Source organism: Aulonocara sp. 'chitande type north' Nkhata Bay, linkage group LG14 (genome assembly GCF_057382095.1).
Source record: "Aulonocara sp. 'chitande type north' Nkhata Bay isolate Kocher_YH1m ecotype deep benthic linkage group LG14, A_spYH_male_GT1.1, whole genome shotgun sequence".
NCBI lineage: Eukaryota > Metazoa > Chordata > Actinopteri > Cichliformes > Cichlidae > Aulonocara > Aulonocara sp. 'chitande type north' Nkhata Bay.
The window spans coordinates 16,154,779-16,166,715 of NC_141357.1; the positions used below are offsets into that span (position 1 = coordinate 16,154,779).

Sequence of the window (11,937 nt, forward strand, 5' to 3'; positions counted from 1 at the left end):
AGGCTGTGAGTCTTTGCTTGGCAGTTTCCAAGGCCTCAGGTATGGACAGCTTGCTGTATTTCTTAGGCACCTTATTTGTCGCACCTTTCTGCAACTCCGTTAGTTGGCTAACCTCCCTCCGTGCTACTTTGATCTTGCCCTCTAGCCTCCTTCTCCATGGAGGGTACTGCCCCTTGTCGCTGTTCAACTTGTAGCCAAGCATCTCACTGATCACTGTTGCCGTATTGTAGATCAGCTTGTTAGTGTCGGTAATCGTGGTTGTAGGTATTGCCCGTAGTGCTGCATTAACATCATCTAGCAGACCTTCTGAGGGAACTTCACGTAATCTTGGTAAACGGCTACGGGGGATCCAGGTTTGTTTCGCCGTCATTGTGGATGTTGGGTATCGAAGAATCCATAGGTCCCTCATCCTATTCATGTAGCCCCTTCCGCCGGGGTTACTTGCATAGTAGCATTCCAACAACGCCCTGTTTTCGTCTCTTGCCCACCGATGCCTTCTTGTTCCAGTAGCCCACTTTTCGTCAGGGTGCCCTGGTTCCTCAACACCTGACGCGGACCTTGTTGATCCGGGCGACGTCCGAGCCGGCATGCCTTCATATTTATCTGTCTCGCTCATGTCTGCGGTAGGCTTGCTTAGCATAGGGGGTCTAGCCTTAGGACCCTTACTGGATACAGATGCCCCAGGCAGGAATCGAACTTGCGATCCTCTGTTCCAAAGGCGTGTAGTCTAACCACTACGCTATCCAGCTGCGTGTGTATATATATATATATATATATATATATATATATATATATATATATATATATATATATATACACACACTTATACACACACACTAAATGAAGAGTGAAAGTTTCACTTTCACACCAGAGCACCTGAATGCTTTACAAAGGGCAACGGTGGGAAAGTCATGGCCCAGATGGGCACACAGCTGCAGACAGAAGTGAGAAGAGGAACTGTTAATGGTGAAGGAGCACCGTGGGGAAACCCATCATGTGCCGGCACGTGAATGCTCCTTCTGCATCAAAGATTCTGAAACTGGGCAACTTGTATCGTTTCTTTAAAGTCACTCAATTACAAACAGTCCAGTTTTACTAAAACTGGGATTTAAAAAGACTATTACTCTCATATTAACTTCCTCTTGTTTTGGACTCTAGACTAACTTTGCATGATTCTCTTGTGTTTTGAGCCAGCTTACTTCTGATTGGCCACATCTTGCAAACAAAATGTAAGCCTGTACAGATGTGCCTGAGATGTCCAAATTAAGGACATTTGCTTGCGTTATCATATATTGAGGAAGCACTAGAAGACACACACACACAAAAACACTTTCAAGCAATCTGAAGTCTGAGCTTTTGGCTTACACACAACGACTTGACCCCCGATGCCAACTCGGACACTGCGAGCCCACACAAAAGCCCATTGATGCTCAGCCTTATCCATTTGAGCGTACACTGACCTCACGTCACTCGTGGCCCATATATACGGCTGCCAGCGACGTTCAGCTGGACGCACATGACTCTGAAGCAAACCTCTGAGTTAATGTGATACATCCTGTGAGAAGTGCTTAGGGACTCTCCCAAACCTACAAGATAAGCTTTCAAACTGCAGAGTCCAATTTCTGCCGTGAGATAGACACAGCTGCGCCATAAATGTTAATATGTAGCTCGATGTTCACAGTCCGAGTACTTCCCTCCGGTGTGGCTTCTTCAGCTTATCGGGTGGACGAGGAACACAAACGAAAACGAGAGGCCATTTCTGAGGATTAGAGTGATGATCTTCGCGTTTGTAAGACACAGGAAGGAATTTTGGGGGATGAACAACGATTATTTGACATGTTTGTAAAAACGCAGAGTAAAGCAGAACAAACTTAATATAGCACTACGCTTTTAAAGGAAGGAATCGGCTACATTTCGAAGTCCTGCTATTACCATCAGTCTCCTTTAAAACGATTAAAAGACTCATTTTCCCATTTGTTTATGATAATGCGTTTATAGGGAAGAATTAAAGCAATCTACTGCTCTTCTTGCTTCACTGTTTTTTTACCCTTTTACGTCTGGTTCTTCACACACAAGTCCTAGCATGCTGCTGAAGGTACAGACAGACACACATACATGCTGCAGGCTACTGCTTTCCGCCTCCATGAATCAGAAACACAGAAACATCTAGAATCAAACTATTCTTAAACTATTCTTCGTCTGAATGGAGTCAAACGCCTGAGCATTCTTTGCCTGCTGACTCATCTTTTGCTGAGCATCCACTCTCGGGCGCTGTGGAAAAACTTCTTTGGCCAAAAACGTTCACTTTGTTGTCCAATGACGTCAAGAGTGGATACGAATCCCCGCTGATTCAGAGGTGGCGCGGCCTGCACGTGTGGTGCGTTTGTGTGCGCTGTGGGGGACAGGACTGGCACACTTTTAATGCCCATATTTGGAACCATCTCACCTCTGTCCTCCTCTCTGAGCTCAATTCCTTTTACAGGTTGGAGCATATCCTCCTCGACTCAGGCCAAGAAGGAGGCACGGCTCGCTCTCTGAAGGAGAACAATCCCCTGCTGATCCAAACTCTTTACTCAGCCGCCCTGACTTGTAATGCTCCTTTCCTCTGAAATTAAGAGGAGATGTCTCTTTTTGTCAACTTTGGGCAAAAAGGAAGGAGGCAACACCTAAGTCACACTTCCTGCTTCTCAATGGCATTCCGTCCATAGCTTTTGACCTTATGTTACTTGCCAGAAATGCTTACTTGGATTATCCTCACTTTGGACAAGCCAAGCTTTTTTCTTTTCGGTTGTTTTCAATTGCTTTGCCTCTGCAAAGTGTTCAGGGCAACAAACAGAATGTTTATTGCCCTGAACACCAGGCAATAAACATTTTTAACATGTGACCCTTTTTAAAGTCTTTTTAGACACGCAAAGCTCAAACTTTTACAATTCAGGACTCAACACACTGAAGAGATACAGAAAGGGAAATACTCAGTTTCACAGTGCAACCAGAACAGCAAGCACAACAAAAAAAATACAAACTGTCTCATTAGACTAGATTATGCACATCACGGTCATGTGCAAAAAGACGTTCGATGCAGAAAGCAGCTCAGCCCTCAACAGAAAAAGTGAAACATGAGTTGACTTTAAGTAAACCTTCTGTTACAAAGCTTCAGACAAACCCAGGTCAAACTCTCCAGTGTTAATGTATAAATGATGCCTACTAATTATATAACCCAGTGCTTAACAGATGCATGTAACTGGGTCTCCTCTGAGGCTGTTCTTTCCAATACAACTGTCAATCGGCAATCGCCATCATTCCTGATAAGTGAACTTATGATCTGAGGACCTCAGATGGGAACGTTAAAAATGGCTGACAACATAAAGCTGTTTTATACCAAGTGTTGTCCATTATGCTCCATTAAGCTGTGGACCCTCTGATGAACCCACTGCATCTTTATGCCCATTAGCACTGCTGACCATACAATATACCGCTGCAGCCTTTCTGCCCAAAGTGATCTATGGTTTTACTCCAGTGTTAGCGGCAGGCTCTCCATCAGCTCGTATGATGTCACTAGACCGGGCCGCTGCAGAGGAGACCGGAGGCTGTGTCGAGTCTTTAGCTTCATTCAGTCACTGTGCAACAGCTACTGTGCACATACTGTGTTATAGCACGTGTTAGAGTTTAGAGTTTCTTCTCTGGAAATATTTAATTTGCGACAAATAAAAAGCAGGGCAGTGAAATCAGCTGGACTGCAGTTGTTGTTCTGCTCTGTAGTTTAGAGAAGTGGAACAAGTCCTCCAACCGGCCGTGGTCAGAGTGATCCTCCATTCCAAGGTCTAATTTCCACTTTTTTGAGTTCCTAAAACAAGGAACTTTTCAATTTTCTTTTTCCTGAAAATTAACCAAAGGGAATAATCCTAACAATTGTTTCCTGTCATGGAGAGTTACGTGAACAGATTTAGGAAACAGAATGAAAGTATCAAAGCAGTAGAGGTATATACTGATAAAAGCTAAAATCTGCAGTTAGAAATGGCACAGATCCAAATGCACAGGAAGTTTGTTATCACAATTCTGACCTCATTCTTAACACAGTTAAGCTAAGGATATTATTTACATACATGTGAAATCTAATCCTGCTGCCCTGGAAGAGAAACTTCTCCCCAGGATCATAACAGCTCAAAATGCTTTGAGAAGTCTTATCTTAAACAAGGTCGTAGATGGAGACCCAACACCTTAGTGTTTACAGTCTCCGGCCTATGGAGAGGAAAAACGCTGCGGGTGGGCAAACAGCGTTTTCTGATCACTGGCTAACTGACAGCTGCAGGTCTATATTAGTTATAGAGAAACACCGTAAAACTTACAAAACACCAATACCGGCTGACACAACGCCTAATGTTTACTTGGTCTAAAAAATATATATATATATCCTACTTCCTGTTTACCTTAAACAAAGCAATAGCTTTATCAGTAAGACCTGAGTGGCTTGGCCAACAACCATGCCACTGTTATTAATGAGAGTACGTCTCTCCATACTGGATTGAACGGTCAGGTGAACGTCAAAGCCACAAGAAAAAATTCTGAGCATTTTTATTCAAAAAGACTGATAAAAATAAAAGATTTATCCACTTCAAACAAATTTACAAGAATGCTATGTTTATGTTTATTTACCTCCAGACTACCCATCACTGAGGCAGTAATACAGATTTCTTCAAAGACGAACGTCCACTTAGTAGTGGCAATTATTAACTCGCATTTCCCTCGTCATCGTTATGTAAACAGGCACAATAATGTCGCAAAACACACATGCAATCACCCATTTCCTTCTTCTAGTTGAGCATACACTTCTCAACAGTTGGCATCTACAGCCAATACACACAGCTCAAATTATCATCACAAAGCACACAACATTAGGACAAATTTGAGATTTTCCTCATTGTTAACATTTTACCGTGTTGACCGCTGACTTTGTGTCTCACACACATTTCTGCGTTCCTCAAAGTGAAATTACCGTTTATCTCAAAACGAGTCCTGTGGCTTTGAATACCAGCGCTTTCACTCTCAGTCTTTTTTTATTTTAAACAAGTCAGTGAACCTCATCAACTAAAGTTAAAGCATAACCTCAAGGTATTACTCATTGTAGTACCAGCGCTGTGTAGAAGCAGGAGACACAGGCAAAAGGAAAGAAAGATGCTAAACAGAAGAAAGAGGATGTGCAAAACAAGCCATGTTTATGCTTAATAAACCAACTTATTGGTGAAATTTTATCACAGGGATCACAGAGTTATTAAATAATTCAACTTCCCTCCACGTCAATGGTTGCCTAATATTAGCAATCAGTAACACAGTCCCTAATCATGTGACCAACCGCTAAACTCTGAGTAAACCAACAAATCCACATAAAACCTTAACAAACACACAGATAATGTCCAGATACACGACTCCTACAAACGACACAGACTAATGAGATATGCTTGTATAACTGGTTATCAACCTATCCCACATTCCTAGACTTATACGTATATTTTTGTATATATCAAAAGTTGATACACAGCTCAGCCTCATTAGGGTTTCTGTTTGCTGTCTTTAGTCTCAGGTTTTATGACACAAAGTTCACTGAAAAACTATTTCATAACGGTGAAAAATCACCAGCAATGGTTAACTTACAGATAAGTGATCATAGAGTTTAAAAATTAAAAAAAAAAAACAATAACCTAGAGGCACAATTATAGACAAGCAATATGAACTACTACCTAGGAAACTGGATCTGTCACCAAGTATACAATAGAGGATATTGTATGTTGGGCAACTCTTGCAGCAAAGTGCCTAATCCAAGAGGCTGGCCGGCATAATGGCCTATTTATGAGTACGAGAGGTGGCAGGAGGGGTAAATTGGTTCAGGGTGGGGGTGAGCTGTGATTGGATGTTTCGGGAAACAAAATGCGACTAGACGGGGCCGTTTTAATAATGGAGGGAGCTCAGCGACGAAGCACGCAAGCTTTGTGATCATTTCGACACACCGTCACCCCGACCGTACAGCAACACACCGACGAATCTTTCAACGCGCAGATCAACGCGCGAGCCTTTATGACGTGTGAATTGAAGACATTATTCTTAATCTATTACAGATAACCATTCCCACAAGCACATCCCAATTACTTCTGGGCAGAGGGTTGAGTGAGGATACATGGAGGTCTACGGGTGGAAAAAACTAATTTCGTTAATGTTCACATTAAGAAAGTGTAATCAGGTTTTTTTTTTTGGAAGGAGGAAGTATTTGGGCACAGTTTGCAAAAGAAAGCGAATCGCAATTTTCCTGTCAGCTAACAAAAATAAATAAATAAATAAAAATGCAGACTGATCCTTTACCTCACACTTATAATTGTGTGCAGCAAAGACTCCACATGGCTTAAAAGTAAACTGCCACTGTTATAAGCCTTGAAAAGAAGAATCCAACTGCGCAAAGGAATTAGGAGAACAAGTGAAGACATGAAAAGAGAAAAAAAAAAGAAAACTATTTAGCATCCCTACATGAACATTACACAACACCATGGCAATAACGTCGCAACCCCAGAGTTTCATCATGATATCCTTACATGGCCGTATGCAATCGTGTTGCTAAATGCCTAAATAACAGCCACTCTTAGTACACGAGGGTCAAGAAGTTGAACATTTAATTGTGGCAGATGATACAACAGCAAAACTACATAAATCACGGTTAGAGCTGCATTCCTTCCAAGTAAGTGCCAGAACAAGGAAAAGAAAATTTCTCGAGACACAGAAGAAGGGCTGGCGGAGGGAGGCCAGTTCACTGCTTTTAAGGCTGATCAATAATAAGCTTGTGCAAGAGCACAGAGACACATTGAGCTTGGCATCACTTTCACACATGCACCGTTTCTAAAAAGGGCACAGGAAACCCATTAGACTGTAAACATTATGTTAAGCAGACACATTACACCTGTCTGCGTTTATGATCGCTCCTTGTGTGTTACTTCTTGAGCCTGAGGCAGCTACACTGCCAGTCTCACATGGGACAAAGTTTTTTTAGCTAAAGATTCAGTCAGTGAGTCACAGCGAGAGACGGGAGTCACCTCTCCGATAATAACGTGAATCATCATGCAGATAGGTTACTCAGAAAGTGCATCTAAGACAGTTTCAAGTGCGGGCAATCAGTACAGCGATTGTTCACTGTGTGCAGATACAAAAAAAAACAAAAAAAAAACATAAGGAAACACTGAATATAGCGACTTAAAACTTGAAGAAATTTGCATTCACACCAACAGATCAACCCTTAAAGTCAGTTCAGTGGAGCTCAGAGGAGGAAAAGGCCCATTTCCACTGATGTAAAAATTAAAAACCAGTGCAACCAGTCACACCTTTTCCACTGGAAACACATAACTATGTTTTTGTAACATCTACATCAAGGACTTGTCTTCTTGGAAAGGTTCTTGCCAATCAAAACAGGCAACTTGTATCATGTTGAGTGACATCAGCAACCCTACATTTAATCTAAAAAGCACAACATAGTAGCCACTGTGCCAAAATGTGTCACACTGCAAAACGCCTGGCGCCGTCTTCACGAAAACCTCTGTAACTTTGCTCAGTTTCATTTCAGCAGCATCAGTCTTTGCACTGATAATATCCATATGTTGATTCATGGATCTCTGGAGTTAATTATCTACCTCAGCATGTTTTCAAAGGGGTTATATGCTATAAAATACAACAACAACAAAATAAAGCAAGGAAAAAAATCGAATTTATTTATGTTCCATCCTCATTTACTTTGCCAAAGTAGCATCATCTATAATAGTTACACCTCAGATAAAAGCCTCACAAGTGTTAGCTTTACTTTACTTCTCACTTTGAGAAAGGAACCTCAGTAAAACCCTCAGGGTTTTAGAGGTCAGGACATTTTAAGGCCATTTTATTTAAAGACCAACTGCTGCTTCACATTGACATGCTAAAAAAGCAACGGCAAAGCTACCAGTAAACATCTAGAGCCATACAACACCGTATTCTTTTGTTTGTGCTGTAGAAGTGGCGTCATGAAAGCGTGCTTTGACTGCAACGGGTTTATAACTGAATCTCAACTGGAGTGCAGACATTAGGCAAACTTAAAGCTCAGGGGCCAGAATCGGCCCCACTAAAGACTCAAATCTGGCCCACTGGAAATGTGAAGGAGCGCGTATGTTTTGAACTTAACTGTGTTTTCATAGGTTTTACAGCTTTTCCTATCTATTAAAGACTGTCCACACCCACTACCATGCATACTACAGCAAAATAATTACCTAAGCGATAAGCAAACAAATACCAGGAAAGTTCCTATTATTGAGATTCCACAGTAAAAGCAAATTATATTTGATCCTTACAGCAGAGTCTGTGCATTATAACCGGTCTTAAATTTCACACATTTATCATGTAGTTTCACTGGTCAAGCCCATATAAGATCAAACTGGGCTGTATGTGGCCCACAATGACTTTACCATCCCTGGTCTAACGGGAAACGGTGCTAATGTTTCATGAGAAGAACAGCAGGGCGTTTCTACGGGTTGCACATTTAAAGGCAGCCCCAAGTTGGGATGCTTTACTTAACCAACTGGGTCAGTTCCTGAACTTTTGACCAACGGGGTGCACTTCTGTGTCAACATTTACATTCCACAGGGATAAGTGACAATGAACATGAGTGGGGCTGCATACCAGCCTTTATCTATTATACAAGGTGACGCGAACTGTTTGGGCCACAATGGAGGGCTAGCCAAAGCATGATCGTTTAGAGTTAGACAACTGCATTCATTAAGCCACATGCAACCTTCCAACTTCTCTGAAGGGCAAGACACAACCTGCACATGGGCAAAAAAATGCTCTTTGCTTACACACTGTGTGTGTGTTTTTAACTGTGTCTTTGCTGACCTAGTTTTTGGATAGTGAAGTACTTTTTTTTTAAGTCTGGCTGGAGTTATTGATAATAAAGCAGCGTAATTATCTTATGAGGGGTAATATTGTATTACACATAGAAAGTAGCAAGGTAGGTATATGCTGGTTGATTTGCAAGTTCTAGTTTGTAATGCTTTGTTGGCCGAATGTCATTACATCGAGTAAGTAAACACAGTAATCTTTGCTTATTGTTGCTGTTACCTTAAATAATGGCCTTATTAGAAGGGTATGTTTTATGCATAACCTGTGGCAGGATCTCGGGCAGCTCGGTCACCTCCCGTTCCTGCTGTAATCAAAGTCAGCATGCAGAAATATGTGCACAACAAATACAAAACCCGGACCAACCCATGCGCCTGAGCTGAAAGATATTGTTACAGAAAGGGCAGCGCAATAGGTTTGAGATAAAAAAAGAAAAGAAAAGAAAAACTAGTCACTCAGGTTATCAGCCTGCACCACCACACATATTTAACTCTAAACTCCTTGGCTTTCTAAGTACCAAAGGTGTTCGTTGACATAAGGGCTCCATAACCGTTTAAAATGTGAAAGAGTTGGAGAGGAAGAAGGGGGTATACAAAAAAAATAAATAAATAAGTGAGCCCAGAGAAGCTCCAGCCAGGCAGGAGTGGTGGCTTCAAAGCGTGTAATTGCCAACTGCACAGGCTGTAACAGGACGGTGGAATTTGTGGACATGAGCTTTCCATTTTGTTCCTGCTGCAAATATCTCTTCAACTGCCAGAGGGGGGGGAAAGTGTCCACCAAGAATTAGTGTAATGCATGTCTGTGGACTGCATGACATGAAATAAACAACAACAAGGTGACCAGGGTGGTTATTGTGCAGCTGGAAGAGCACAAACACACCTTGCTGTTGCTGTCTGCGAGCAATCCCTTTTCATGCTCTAAATATTAAGATAAGATAAGATAACCTTTATTAGTCCCACACGTGGGAAATCTGTTTTGTCACAGCAGGAAGTGGACAGTGCAAAAGTTATGAGGCAAAAATTAGGATACAATAAGAATAAATACAGTACACAACTGTACAGAATAGAATAAAATAAAATAAAATACTATATACAGTAGAATAAAATAAAAAGCTGATCTGATATTAAGCTGATCTCTGATCTTCGGTTACACTGCGGAGGTTTTATTGTTCTGGGGATTTTAATTACTCAAACGACACTGCCAGAGGAAATCTTACGGTAGCTAAACAAATGGTCACTAATGAGTGTCTCAAAAAGCTGATACAAAAAGTATCTTCTTGTCATCCGACCTGCTAAGTTAACTCTCAGCCAGTATTTCTTGAAAGCACTTGAACAGGTGGGACCGGACACTCAGCATTACGGCAATTCTGCTACACAGTATCATGTGTGGTTGAAAGGACACCAAAACAACTAAACGCAAGAGTTGCTTCTGAATGAGAAATAGAAGTGAACGCGTTGGGAACACCTGCTGTAGCGATTAAGCGAGCGGACAAGCACCGTGGAGCAGGCTCTACCACGTCAGAATAAAGGTCGTCTACTTGGAAAAGTATTAGCCGAAACACAAAATGTAGCCTGGAAACACAATGAAGATGAAGGGATTTGAGCCGCTTTACCCACCTCATTGTTCGGCCAGAGTGGAGATCCTCTCCTCGCAGGCAACTTTGGCTGACTTCAGGGGTGAAGCCCGGCTTGAAGAGTCAAACCAGCCGAATAAAAATAATATATATATATATATTTTAAAAACTTAGGAAAAAAAGAGGGGAAGAAAACCGCATCGACACCCGCGAATGGGGTAGCCACAAGCGGGATAAAAGAAGCACACCTCGACGATTTCCTGGTTGTGTGTGTTGAGCGGGAGGGGAGGAGGAGGAGAAGGAGACGAAGGAGGGGGGATACAGTAGTGAAGCGGGCTTGTCAACTCCAATCACTATCCCACAGTGGTTTCTACCATTTAAAGAGGTGAAACGAGAACCGGCGCGACTATGCTAAAAACTGAACGTCTCCTCTCACACTTTCAGCTGCTTTAGCGCTCTGTTTCTGGACACCGAAGCCGTACGCAGGCGCCAGGCTTTTCTCGTTCCCTCGGTCTCTCGGTAGGACTGTGTAAATTCATTGGAGTGTGGCCCAACCCGCCGGCTTCAAAGTAGGCTGCAATCCCATGGTGCATTCAAGTCCTCTCCGTATAATTCACATTTAGGAGGATGGGTTTTTCCCTGGCTTTTAATGGCTTTTATTCTTGTTTCTGCGACCTAAAAAAACAACTCTCTCTCTCTCTCTCTCTCTCTCTCTCTCTCTCTCTCTCTCCCCCTATATATATAAGATTTTGAGCTATTGTATCAAAACTTGGGGTTATTATTATCTTCACAAGTTTTGACTTATTTGTGAACAACTTGAAATTTTGAAATTCAAAATTGTGACTCGAAAGTTCAAGTTATTATCTCAAAATTTGGGGGGTTTTAGCTCAACATATCACAATACATGTGTCAAGTTACTCATGTTCTCAGACTTGACTTGTTGAGAAGCCTAACTTGAATTTTCTACTTATTCATTCAAATTTTCGATGTAAATAAGTAAAAATTGTTAGTTTCATCTCAAAATTTGCAGTTAACATCACATCATTTCAAATTACATATGTGGAATTTTCAAATTACTGACTATATATCTCAAAATTTGAGTTATTTACTCACTCAAAAGATAGATTGAAATGTAAAAAAATATTATAAGAAAAGTAACAAATACATAAAGTCAGAAATTGTTCAGAAATACATGTTCAAGGTGGAACTGTTTGACAAGCATTGTTTTACACAAGCTTTACCTCCATGAGCAGTATCAGCATGCTAGTCTTTACTGCTACTACTTTTTGCTACTTGTGTTTTTCTGACAATATTTAAGTAAAATTATTTGCAGTGTTTACCTGTTTAGCATTCTTTCATAATGACACCAAACATTTCCTTTAACATGATGGGCTTCACTGTGTCTTTTAGCATACCTGCAACTTACACCACAGAAAGGGTAAGGGTGAGTATGTTTACATAAGAACTTG

General features: G+C 41.4%; 1 protein-coding gene across 3 annotated transcripts in view; it reads right to left on the bottom strand.

Moving 5' to 3' along the window:
- vaspb (vasodilator stimulated phosphoprotein b) overlaps positions 1-11,040 on the bottom strand; it is a 37,525-nt gene extending 26,485 nt beyond the window's left edge. The window contains exon 1 of one of the 3 annotated variants that reach the window (XM_086261222.1): positions 10,512-11,040. In XM_086261222.1, coding sequence (XP_086117348.1) covers positions 10,512-10,516 — 5 coding nt within the window. In that variant the 5' untranslated portion in view covers positions 10,517-11,040. The remainder of the gene's footprint in view (positions 1-10,511) is intronic. The other 2 variants (XM_086261220.1, XM_086261219.1) reach the window with 2 other exon arrangements.
- Positions 11,041-11,937: the final 897 nt, after the last annotated feature.